General features: G+C 46.5%; 1 protein-coding gene across 12 annotated transcripts in view; it reads right to left on the bottom strand.

The window, feature by feature from the left end:
* The window catches only part of LOC119162985 (tRNA (34-2'-O)-methyltransferase regulator WDR6), a 996048-nt gene extending 986164 nt beyond the window's left edge, over nt 1-9884 (bottom strand). For 6 of the 12 annotated variants that reach the window (XM_075884507.1, XM_075884515.1, XM_075884512.1 and 3 more), the window contains exons 1-2: nt 9636-9884; nt 2076-2174 (exon numbers count right to left, since the gene is read on the bottom strand). In XM_075884507.1, coding sequence (XP_075740622.1) covers nt 2076-2174; nt 9636-9702 — 166 coding nt within the window. In that variant the 5' untranslated portion in view covers nt 9703-9884. The remainder of the gene's footprint in view (nt 1-2075; nt 2175-9635) is intronic. The other 6 variants (XM_075884509.1, XM_037414873.2, XM_075884511.1 and 3 more) reach the window with 2 other exon arrangements.
* Between the last annotated feature and the right edge of the window lie 3270 nt (nt 9885-13154).

Below are 13154 nucleotides of genomic sequence, written 5' to 3'. Positions count from 1 at the left end.
GCTTCTGGCTTGTCTTTGTTGCTTTCTCGAGCCACGTTTGAGATTCAACGCACTGCTCTCTTCTGCACTCGTGCTTGATTCGGCGTCAGAATATTCATGCGTTTTTAACTCAAGACGCTCGATGCGCTCTACTAGTGGGGCAAGTAAGTTACACAAGAGGTCGTGACTTGCCACCTACGAGTCGAGAGGCAGTTTTGGTGCGTCGTCTTTGGCGGCGTCGTGGTCCTTGAGAATCATCAGTTTCAGTTCTTCCAATTCGCTCCGGAGCTGGCCCACCTCAGTCCTTAGGACATCGGCTTCAGACACAGCTGACCGGTAGGCTTCCACCCAGGCGGCATCATCCAGGTGCTCGAACACGTCGACAGAACACGGGGCCGTCGCCATCTTGGGATCACGGAGCCGACGCTGTCCAAACGTCAGTGATTGAGCCAAAGGAGCGCGTAGGGAGCAACGTCCCCACATCGAAGATGTAAACGTCTCCGTAGTTCACCTCGAGCCATTGGGCGCCAATTGTGACGTGCCGTTGTGGCCGTTGGATATACTGGATTCCGAGGCGGCCTAAGAAGGGCGCCCACACACTTTCAAGATTAGGAAGGGACTGCCAGACCCTTTTTTTACTCCATGTTCTTCGAGCGCCCGGGAGCTCGGCGCCAATTTACGGTGTTTTCTCGCGAGACACACACTGAACGTCGTCTGCTATCGCTCGTCGCAAGAAGCTTTGCTCAAAGCCTTCCGAAACCTTCTGGTTATTCTTCAGCAGTGTCGAGAAGATTGACAACGGTAAGCGGAATTCTTTGGCGATGCACAACTTGCTTCGACCTGCTTTTTCGACTTCCTTGATTAACATGACTTTTCTTTCTAACGTCAGAGATTCGCACTGCTTTAGATGGGGCATCTCGATCGATATTAGGAAGCGTCCGTAGCTCAGACCACTCACCACACAACAAAACGGAACTCGAGATACGTGACGCACACGTCGGGGGGAAAACAACGAATGCCAGCTCGCACAAGCAACGGTAGCTTGCGTACTGACAGCAATGATGGGCGCAGCTGCACATGCCGCTTCACTACGCATAAAACGCGCACAGGTGCACACACGTGATCACTCCCACAGTTGCTTGACAAGGCAGATAACAAACAGCTGCGTCTGAGGAAATTTAGAATTCGCCCTTCACAACCACGTTTGGCATGTATAGCAAGAGATAAGCGTTCGCACGGAGGCCTCGCTTCCTGTTGGGGGTGGACTTGACCTTCTGCCCACTTGATCAATATTTCGAGATATCCTCTGTCCCCCTCGAATATGTTTTGATATAAGAGGGGGCAAATACATAGCAGTTATGGGAGGTTAATGCATGGCAAAAAAGTTTTGACTTAACCGAGATTTCGAGATATGCTAGTTCGAGTTAACGAGGGTTTACTGTATCAGCTTGCATGAATACATGTCTATTCACACATACAGCCCACTAGCATTCATTGCCACATCAATCTTTATTGATGAAAGTTAGGGGGTTGAGTGCCATGACTTCTGTCTGTAAACTCTTTCCCGGTAAGGTCTTGATAAATATATCTCGTGTGATAGGCTTATTTCATTAAGATTGCCCTCACTAAATTTAAAACACCAACAACTCGCACTTGAAGGTACAAGATCAAAAGGTGTATTAAAAAGCACTGATTCTCTGAGAAACTGGTTTCAAAGAGCATTTAACGCAATATAATTTTATGCTAGTGGACTCATGAGTCAACTCACTTAGGCTCACTCAAATTCAGGTCAAGCTGCGAGTCTGAGTAACTCCACCTGAGCAATATGTTGGCGAGTTTAAGTCTGAGTGAGTCTGACTGAGAAACGTTTTGTGAGCCTGAGTTCGAGTGAGCCCTCAGAGAAAAATATATTTTTTGAGCGAGTCTGAATGAGCTCTATTTTTTATGCCGACCTATGATGGGGACACCCATAGCCTTAAGGAGAGCAACAAGCTTAAAAAGAGTGCTTTGAAAAACCTCAATAGGCGGTTGTCACTACACTGGTTCAAGCATTAGCTTAGTGCTCAAAAGCATACAAGCACTTGAAACTAGCTTACCGATACGTATGCCATGCACATTACTGGTGGTGAATGCTGTCTGGCATCCCACCTGGTTCAACGTCTCCAGGCAGTAGGCGTATACTCGGTCACCTTCTCCTGTGTGCAAACAGACAAGCGCTTCTACTTGCATCTTCACTTGGCATGATCAGCACTCAAAAGATTCCTTATATGTCACTGCTCAAGTTTGAAAAGGATATTCCTGACTAAATAGTTTAAATATATGAAAGTCAGTCACGGTGAAAAACAGAACATTTGTTCTGAGCTTCTGGACTGGGAACGGCCTAAATCCCTATGGCTAATTCCCACCTCTTCCTTTTTTTTTTTTAAATTGTTTCCATAATAACCTTGTTTATTAATTCTGACGGTGGTTGATAACTCTTCTATTTAGTTTACGCATTATGTGTACCATGTGCTTTTTTGCTTGACCACTGTGAAGCTGCCCAGTATACGAGGTGGCCAGGCTCCCATCTTTTTTTGCCTGTCATCCTCGCAACCTTGTAGTCAATAAGTCTCTTTTCTTTAATGATGAAGTAAGCCTTGGCAATGACAACTGGTTCTCAATACGCCTCAAGATTTTACTTATCACCAGCAGAGCCACGACACTCAAAGGACTTGTTTTTGGGCAAGTTGGTGCTTACTTGGTGCAGATGACTGAGGTGCAAAAAACATTTTGTGAAACAGAAAAAGCAGCAGAGAAGAAAGAACAGCGCCAACTACCAAATTTTTAATGACAGTCTCACACACGCACAGGAAAAGCCTGCGCAGAACGTGCAGCACAGTCACAGCGAACGCTAGAAGAGCGGCCTTTCCGAGCCTTTTCTAAACAATCGTTGAGATGCTATAAGCACACTCCTGGGTACCCACTGCGCCATAAATAATCATAAATTTTCTGTAGTAGGCCAGCATTCACTATGCCATCTTTCATCATTCTTTGAATAAGTGTGGTATTCACTACACACTTGTTAGGAATTTTGTGCAATTTTTTATGCAGTGGCTGACGACGATGAAGATTTATGCCTGAAATGGGTATGTGCCACCGTTGATAGGTGATCAAAACAAGTTTTCTAATGGGTTGGAGCATTAGACAACCCACTCATTACGCAATTCGCATTGTGTGATGCCTGGCTATTCCTTTCATGTTCTGAAACGCTTTATTACTCATATTAATGGGATTTATTTCAAGCCTGCTTAAGGCCAGTTTCGTAATAAGTTCCAAGCACTGGTGTGGCTCAGTGGTAGAATACTGGGCTGGCACCCAGCGGACTCAGGTTCGAATCCCATTGTGTCGTTAGTGTTTTTCATTTTATTACTAGGTTGTTTTTTTTTTTTCGTTCGATACTGGTTACGAACACAGGTGGTAGCGGAACACGTGACCCATGTCCTGATCTCATAACAGCTCTCGCTGTAAATTAAGACAATTTCGTGCATGCGCGCACAGCCAACAAACGTAGTACAGCGAGATGGTCAAGGCAATAAGCTACCGAAAAATTTAATTTCTGTGGAATACAACCTAACGGATGTATCACTGATACAATTGGGCCCTTTCTATTAGGGATGAATCTCCTTGGGGTCGAGCCATGTCCCCCTGTCCATCAACGTGAGTGACACGCTAGTACTGGAAGAGCCCAGTAGAGGACGGGGCGGTGCTAGTGCTCGCTCTTGGCGCGTGCTGCGGTTTGATAGGAGATTGCTAGGGGCGCGGCTTTCTTTCTCTCTTTTGACAGCGGCGGTCACAGAGCGCCCGGTCCAGAGTTTCGGGCTCGCAGAGCGGCTGCAGCATGGCAGCGCAGACAAGCGGATCCAGACTTTCGAGCTCGCAAAGCTGCAGCGAAACAGCAGCACCGGCAAGCCGACGAGAGCTCGCGAAGCTGCAGCGGCACGGAAACATCTGCAAGCTGATCCAGAGGCGACGAGGGCTCACGCAGCTGCAGTGAAACGGCAGCTGCGTGCTCTTATCGCGTGCTGTGGCTTGAAAGGAGACCGCTAGAGGCGCGGCTCTCTCTCTTTCGACAGCGGCAGTCATGGAGTGCGCATCGCGGCTGCACAGCAACGCAGTCCAGAGTTTCGAGCTCGCAGAGCGGCTGCAGCATGGCAGCGCAGACAAGCGGATCCAGACTTTCGAGCTCGCAAAGCTGCAGCGAAACAGCAGCGCCGGCAAGCCGACCCGGAGCTGAGAGCTCGCGAAGCTGCAGCGGCACGGAAACATCTGCAAGCTGATCCAGAGGCGACGAGGGCTCACGCAGCTGCAGTGAAACGGCAGCTGCGTGCTCTTATCGCGTGCTGTGGCTTGAAAGGAGAGCGCTAGAGGCGCGGCTCTCTCTCTTTCGACAGCAGCAGTCATGGAGTGCGCATCGCGGCTGCGCAGCAACGCAGTCCAGAGTTTCGGGCTCGCAGAGCGGCTGCAGCATGGCAGCGCAGACAAGCGGATCCAGACTTTCGAGCTCGCAAAGCTGCAGCGAAACAGCAGCGCCGGCAAGCCGACCCGGAGCTGAGAGCTCGCGAAGCTGCAGCGGCACGGAAACATCGGCAAGCTGATCCAGAGGCGACGAGGGCTCACGCAGCTGCAGTGAAACGGCAGCACCGGCAATGTACGGGGGAATTCACGGTTAATGGATACTTCGGAGCTTCGCCCACTTGTCATCATTTACTTTGTGAATATGCTGTGGTTTTTTTTTTATATAAAAAAGCTTCCAAGATCTCTCTAGCTCCTTGTTAGCTACTCCTATCAAGAATCACAGTTTCCTCAAAGCATGGCACACATCGGCAGGCTTTACAGTGCACAGGAAGATGCGCATGATCCCTTTTGTCAAAACTATTAGCATGCTCCCTCAATCTGTCATTGATGCAATGTCCCATTTGACAGATTCAGGACTTACCGCAGATTAGGGGTGTCTCACATATTGCCCTTTGTGCACAGCGCCTAAAAAGTTTATGGTGCTACTTCTGGCAGCCCCTTGGCTCATAGCATGTGATAAATGGGCACAATTGAGCCAGCTTGTTGGGAGCTAAAACCATAACAGGTAACCGCCACCTTGAGGTTACAGCTCACACGGTGCACATAAGGGACCACCCCCGGCTTAACCCGCTCCCTTTCCTTCTGGCGTGCATTTGCATTAGCAGCGCTGCCTCTCAGCTTCTGCAGTAAGGATTCCACCTTGGAACTAACAGACTGAGGCTAGCCGGCCTTAGAAAGTCTTTGAAGCTGAATCAAAAAGCTAGCCTGCATAACATGCTCACATGATCTGCGTAGTGTCAACTCCGAGCAAAGCAGAGCGATTCCACCCTTCAGTCTTTGAAAGCGCTGAGTCGTACAGTAAAAATTATTTCTTACTACGTGGAAGGTATACACAGCACACATCACCCGAAATCGTCAGGTTAAGACCCAAGAACTGCAAAGAGCTATCTTTTGGAAGTTCATCAGTGAATGTGAGCCCGTTAGCATTTGCTCGAAAAACATCTAAAGTCGGCTCAACCATCACAGGGCATAAAAAAGGGCATCTATTGTCAATAACAAGTAAAAAATCATCGACATATCTGAACACGTTAATGATTGATATGTGGGGTTTAACATCCCAAAACCACTATATGATTATGAGACGTCGTAGTGGAGGGCTCCGGAAATTTCGACCACCTGGGGTTCTTTAACGTGCACCCAAATCTGAGTACACGGGCCTACAACATTTCCGCCGCCTCCATTGGAAATGCAGCCGCCGCGGCCGGGATTTGATCCCGCGATTTGCGGGTCAGCAGCCGAGTACCTTAGCCACTAGACCACCGTGGCGGGGCATCTGAACACTTTTGAAACATTCGTATGAGATTATGTAAAAACACTTTGTAGTGACAATTAGACAATGCTACGAACTGGTGGTTGTTTTCTTTCCATTTTTTAACCCTTCCGCCACCTTGCGGGTTTCCGCAGATCTCATTTGCATTACTTGTTTCCTTGGGCTTTGAGTTGTCAATTAATTCGCCCTCGCGCTGTCAATTGCTAGCTTCCTGGTTAGGTAAATTTGCAGAGCAACCGCCCCGGATAGACGTTACCCTTAGGTTCGAACCCCACACCAGGACAAATTTTTCAGCAAACTAGAAGGCTTTTCTTTCAGAGAAATCCATACGGATTTTCTTGTGGTTTCGTGCTACAAACTGGTGGTTATCTTCTTTCCCTTTCTTATTTAGAATAGAATGGGCCCATAACTGTAAAACAAAAGAAAGCAGAGGCATCAAGCTTTCCGTAGGAAAATCTAAGTCTAGTCGGGGACGTCTTGTTGCGCCATGTTCAAATCAGCCAATGGCTTATAAATGGCCTTCAACAAGCAATTTTCGAGTTTCCTCTGTCATTTTTCGAGAAAAGAGAAAGCAATTTTCAGCTGACTTTCATAATTTATTGTGAGTTCCAGGCCACGTGCTGCACTATATTATTTTGCTCGCGTTTTCTTGAGAGCCTCTACTACCAATCGGCACCGTTTTCTGACCATCCTCAAAAAGTGTTGCAGGGCACCTTTAAAGACAAAGCTAGAGAGTCTCCCAATTTTTTTTCTTTTTAAACGAAACTATAAGTTGTAGAGACCTTAGTTTTAAAAATGAAATTCAATGCTAAAGATGAAAATTTTTTGTCTAGTCCAAAAGTATATCTTATAAATGTCCCTGCAAGTACCGTTCGAATCCATACAGCGCTACCATGATGTCCAATTTTTGTCTCCATTGGCTGGCTTTATTCGCACTGTCCGTGGCCGATAGGTGGCGCGCGATGTAAACAAACATGGCGGTTCGGAGTAGGATAGCGAACAAATATAAGAACATGCAAGCGTGCTGCAGAACTTGTTTTGATAAATTTAATGATGCCAGACCACTTTCACCGCACTGTCGAGTTCCACATGAAAATAGACTACAATTACACACAAAATCAAGGGGAAGTGAACCCAAATTCATAAAACAACCTTCAATATGATGTCAAAGATAAAGAAGCAGACTCCGCACAAGTTTTGAGCATTGAGTGCTTTTTCATTCTCCGCTGCACTGACCTGCTTGTGTCCGCAGATGTCGCGCTCGTCTCCCATGAATAAATGTTGCAACAATACACACCATCTGTGGCTGCCATGCCACACTACCAATTAATCAGCAGCTGCATCATTTCATGTAGTGTGACTGAGCTCCCACACTTGGTGTCTTGGAAGGTATTGTGAGCAGTTTACAAAGAGGAAAGGGGAGAAACGCACCATCTATGCTATACGCTTTGTCATTCGCGAAAAGAAATTGCTTCAAGCTGTAATATGGTGAAGGAATTTTGTTATCTCTCGAACGATTTCATCTGTATGAATACAATTCTAGGATTTATTTGACTTATCAATAGCATTATACTCGTGAAACAAATCATTCACTGGTGTCGGCGATTCTGTAAGAAAGCTTTAGCAGCCTTGTTAGAAAAGATACATGTTTACTGGCTGAAGGGTTGGGCAAGTGGCTGAAATTAGTAAGGATTCGGGAGATACTAACATATATAAGGTTATTACATAAGATTCGACCAAGATGATTTAGTAACTTCATACAGCTGATTGCTGCATGGTGCTTAGGAGAGGAATAGACTAAAACGTTTAAATATAGCGCGCGCCTGAGCTTTCGGTTGATGCGAGTCCAGTTCCTGCTTTCTTTTTCTGAAAAACCTGATCTGCTTCTTGGAATGCCATACAGTCAACCTTATAGAAATGGTTAAGACTTGCTAACAGATTCCCACACATCCAACCACTATGCATTTTACTTTGGCCTATTTCTCTAGAAAGCTGAAAATATCTTTGGGGAGAACCTGGTTTGCACACCGGGACGTGGCACTTGTATATTAAATATTGTCACTCGACTGAAAAAAAAAAAAAAGGCTCCCAGAAAGGTCTCTAGTAGAACTCGCTGTTGGGCGTGCATGTCTTCATTAAATAGTCAATGCCGCGCCGAATGAACCACCACACAGAGAAAGAGGAGGAGGAGGAATAAATGAGGAAGGACAGGGAGGTTAGCCACACAGAGAAAGAAACACACATAGCGTCTGTGGTGTCTATGTGCGCTTCTTTCTCTGTGGGGTTGTTCATTTGGCGCGACATGGACTATTTAAAAAGGTCTCTGCCTGCATGGCAGGTGTTGGCAGGGACTGCACTAACCATGTGAAAGCGCTGCGTCTTCTGCAGATCCTCGACAAAGCGTTTTGTGCGGCGCGATTTTTTACGGACAGTACAAATTTGCATGTCATTCCCTTGGCGCAGGCATTAGTGAAAACTGGTTGAGGCCACGTGGCGGAGCATTTTGTGGTGACTTTTGTGAAAGGGTACAAGGGAGGCCTGCGCTCCCTTGTGCACAGGATAAGGGAGCACGTGGCCTGCCCTCTCCTGCAGCTGCCTCCAGCACCATCGGCTCACAACGAAAAAATACATGGCCGCTTTTGGCCGCATCACCCTTTGCAAGAGCGCTGAGGCTGCATAGTCTAGTAGCATGTGTTCACCTGTGACGAGTCATTTTGTTTACCAGTATGGCGCCAAAACTGGCCGTGTGTTTATGAGTTGCCATTTGAAGGTGCTGTTGGCAGCCACCACGAAGTGCAGGCCTTGTGCTCTTATGTTCTTTTTCAGTAAACACGACAGTGTGATACATTAGCTTGTGCACAATGCGTACAGCCTAGCTCAGTGAAATACAAAGAGACGCGTACCATTAAGATAGAAAAATTAAGGACATATGCCACTGATATTCTGAGAATAAAGCTAGTTGCGAGTGACGCCGTTGCTGCTCTGTCCCTAATTTTATATCTTTGATGGTCTGCGTCTTTTCGTATTTCAGTAAGCATGTACCAACTAGCCCAACAGAAAGTTTCATTAGGCCTGGCTCAGCAAGTGTTAGGTCAGAATCTGGTCATCGAGAGAAATTGCAATGCTGACAACTATCAGGTCGCAGCAATGCTGTTTGCACGCAAAACGTCCAGCGCCAGGTCCACGTGTCGAAACGTCGGCTCGACACAACCCCTGTTTATACGAATTTTTCATCGCAAGCTTCCATCTTCTCCTCCCTACCGTTTTACGGATTGTCCATAGAAGGCGTACGACAAATCAAAGGAACTGTGTGGAAATATTTCGTTCCTACGTGGTCCGCTAGAACCAAACACCTCATACTTTTTTTTTCTCGCTGACAACCAAAAATCACTATGCTGTATTTGCATTCGCTGCGCTGTGCAAAATATTGCTCTCGCTTCGATTCTTTCAATCTCTGGCTTTTCGTCTCGTACGTACTAGCCTGCGTAGTATTACGAATGATTCAGCACGAAACTCGTTAACTTTACTGAGCGTAAGTAACAAGCAGGAAAATTTCTTAGTCTTCCTGAACGTGCTTCGCGCTTGTAGGTGTTAATCAAACAGCAGCTATGTTTGACAAAACATTGCTCGCTTATATCACACCACCCGCGATGCAGCGAATTATAAGAGCAGTGTAGAATCAAGCAAGCAATTTATCAGCATGCGTCTAAGTAAGGCAGACAGCATTTTTTTTTTTTTTTTCAATCTGCAACAGTTCAGTGTCATTACCCACCTACGAGTAAGACGTTGCCCCAGAATGTCGCCGCTATAACATGCGTCCTCGACAACAAACACTCCATGGCAAACACCCGTCAGAAAGTTCTCTCCGTAACAGGGATCTCTCGGTGGAGCCGTATTTCACGACAGGGCACAAACTACGCGATTACTGTTTTCAAAGCCGCGCAGCCCTATATATTCTAGAATACTCTAGCAGCACATATACCTTATACTAGACCAACGCCTCCTAGATTTCTTGTGCCTGCCGGATTATCGGCGGTCACTTGGGAGGCGGCGGTCGTCGGAATTACGGTGGTGGCGCTACTCAAGTAGGAGGTGTCTTCAAATAGGTTTTTACGTTTTTGGAGCTTATATGCAACAAAAATAACGCAAAAAAGTTTTTAAAGGGCGTAAACGTAATTATATTTAACCCTACGCAAGTGACGTTGTCATTCAGCAACCAACTTTTTTATTACAAAGCATCCTCTGAAGTTAGTAACAAACGCTAAAATTGCCAATTTTTAAGGCCAAGTACAAAGACCCTTACCCCTACGTAGGCAGCGCTGCCATAGATGACCGGCGTTTCGCATTCAATCGGCAGGCACGAAAAATCTAGAACTGTCATCACGGTGGATGGAAATGTTTTTTGAGCGCTCCCGATCGACTGCGCATATGTGATTTCGCATGTTTTGAGTTTGTCTTTATAATTATAAGGTAGCAGTTAAAATCTCTGTAGCACTTATATTTGTGACGCTATGATGTATTGGCGACGTGGCCTGGCTCATACACCATGTTTATTTCTGTTCTCACTTCTTCATCGGCTTCTACCAACAATCGCTTCATACGTCACACGATTCCCCCCCCCCCCCCCCCGAAAGAAGACATGGATTACGAACAAGAAAAAGCAAACAAGGAGAGGTTAAAAAGTCACAAACGTCAAAATTCAGAATTGGTCCTATGCTCCAGGGTAGTTCCGTAAACTTTCAATGACTTCAGGGGAGAGTGCAGCAGTCCGGTTAACGCAGGAGTTCTGGTGGGCGAGGCTGGTGGTTGCGTCCTGGATAACACAAAAATGCTTTGGACGTGGAGATAGGGGTAATCACAGCTGGTATTCTTGTGACGAACGAATGAGGCTTGAACATCTTGCAGAATCGACAGTTCCGATATTGTAGGCATCGAATTCCTCGTCGTGGGTGACACACAGGCCATGCAGGCAGTTTGCGTGCGCGTTGATCGAGGTTGATTGGTCGCTGCCTGTGTTCCTGCCATGTACAAGGGGTGCTTTTGTGGCTTTTGGAAAACTTTCCATAGTGATGTCGCAGATGTTTTGATCGAAGGCCTATTTTTGATCTCTGGTGGAGAATGTATCCACGACGATGGGCCTTTTCGCTATGTTTTTTGAGCCTTAAGAGTGGTTTAGATGAAGTTTTCTTTCGTCGTTGACAATGTTGAAGCGTACGTTGAGGTTGTAGTTTCTTGCTTTCGTCGACTTGCTTGGGGTGTGACATTGATCGTGGTGTGCCAGGATTCTTAGCGATTCCTCTGCAGGCTTCTACGATCGACGCCAACCAATACAGCTGTTTTTGGTGCAAGACAATGTGGGGGGTTTCGCGCACTTGAATCTTCTGTATTCATAAACTGCTCATTGTTGGTGGTTGCCTGAAGAGCACTTGTGTCATCCGAAGTAGCACCTGGGTTTTTGTTTTCATCGTTGGCAGTGAGGTTGTATACTAGATTCACGTCACTTTGATCTTTTGATTGATTAATACCAGACACTTCTGCAAAAGAATTTTCTTCACAAGATGCTGATTGTGAATGCTTCTGTCTTTGTTGAGCTGCTGAGCTGAATACTTTGACCGAATAAGATTTCTGTGAACATTCGTTGTCTGGTTTGGTTTCGCGCGGATTTTCTAACTCATCATGCGTAAATGCGACGGTCTTATGAGGTGCTTCCTCGGGTTTATCAGTAATGTTGATGACAGGTGATACCAAGTTAGTTTGCAAGGTACGCATGCCGCACGAAGTATTAAATGCACCTGGGTCATAAATAGTGGATTCAAATCTTTTATGCAGCGAAGAGTTAAGCATTGGCGATAATTGCGCTGATGAGGAACCAGGTGGAAGGTTGTGAAAACGATCGCGTGGTCTTTACGTTAGCACGTGGCTAGCTTCACCTGACGGGAATTGTAAATCCATGATCCGTGGTCGAATGCGTGAAGGCTGTTTATGACTGCGATGACGGAGTTCGAATGCATTGAGAGTGCGCGTTTTAATCGAATCTTCTTTATAGTCTTGAAACCAGATGATCATTTCTTCTTTTATCTTTTGCCAAGACTCGTCGTTGTCGAATATGTGGGTGAGGTAAAATTTAAATGCCTCACCGGTGACGTAGTCGCTGAACTTCGTAACCATCTCCCGTTCCGACCATGATGCAGCGGTAGCGTGGAGCTCGAACAGGTTGAACCAGTCCCGTACAGGTCCATCGTCCGCTGCTCCGGTGTACTTGGGGATGGGAAGGTCAGTCGATGGTGCTGTCATGATGCTGGTCATGGTGTAGAGTTGGGATGCACTTGTGTGGTTCACATTCAGTCGCTGCGTCTGGCTGAGGTGTTCGATGATGATGGCCGGTTGATGAAGTGGCTGCCAGGTCTTCATCCTGTCGACTCATGTGACGCTATGATGTATTGGCGACGTGGCCTGGCTCATACACCATGTTTATTTCTGTTCTCACTTCTTCTTCATCGGCTTCTACCAACAATCGCTTCGTACGTCACATATTATTGTACGGCTTTTTCGGGGGCCAATCACCAGGTATTTATTAGTTTTTTTTTTGTGTGTGTGTGTGTGTGTTTGATTTCTTTGTTGTTGTTTTTTGCCACCCGTGGAGGAGGTGCACGTACATTGAACACGCAATTTTTTGTAGTAGAGCTTAGACTTTCTTTTTTTTTTCGTAGTGCACGGCTCGAGTTTAGTAATTATCGAGTATAGGGACAATTGGTGTCAGAAAGACATGGTTAAAAAGACCAAGGTCGTTTGGAAAAAACAGGTTCCGCCGGTTCAATTGTCGCAAGGCCCAGCTTCAGCGAAGTAGCGGTGGGGCTCCGAGGGGACAAAGCAGCTGGCGTCACAGGTGCAAGTAACCCCCAGATGCAAGACGCTCTAGCTGAAAAGTCACAGCATGTGATAATCGCTGGGGGCTCGAATTTAAATCGATGCACAGAAGCCATCAAAGAGAGGGTAAGAGGTGGAGAGGGTTGCAGTAGGGGCATTCCCAGGACGCAAGTTGGAAGCAGTCATGAGGCAAGCGAGCGCAAAACTTAAAACTGCAGCTGATAGACGAAACCTCGTGATAATTTGGGCGGTTTAAACGATGTCTTAAATGAAGATACAGCAGGACTAGCAACCACACTGGCGAAAGGCGTCAATGACATGCGCACCACTTCTCCTCAGGTACAGGTAGTGATATGCACGATACTGGAGGTACCGGTGCGTGATAGCAACCTGCAAAGAGCGGTTGTCAACGCAAAGCAAGAGA

This window comes from Rhipicephalus microplus, unplaced genomic scaffold (genome assembly GCF_043290135.1).
Source record: "Rhipicephalus microplus isolate Deutch F79 unplaced genomic scaffold, USDA_Rmic scaffold_34, whole genome shotgun sequence".
NCBI classification, from domain to species: Eukaryota; Metazoa; Arthropoda; class Arachnida; order Ixodida; family Ixodidae; genus Rhipicephalus; species Rhipicephalus microplus.
This window is presented reverse-complemented; position numbering and strand designations above follow the sequence as displayed.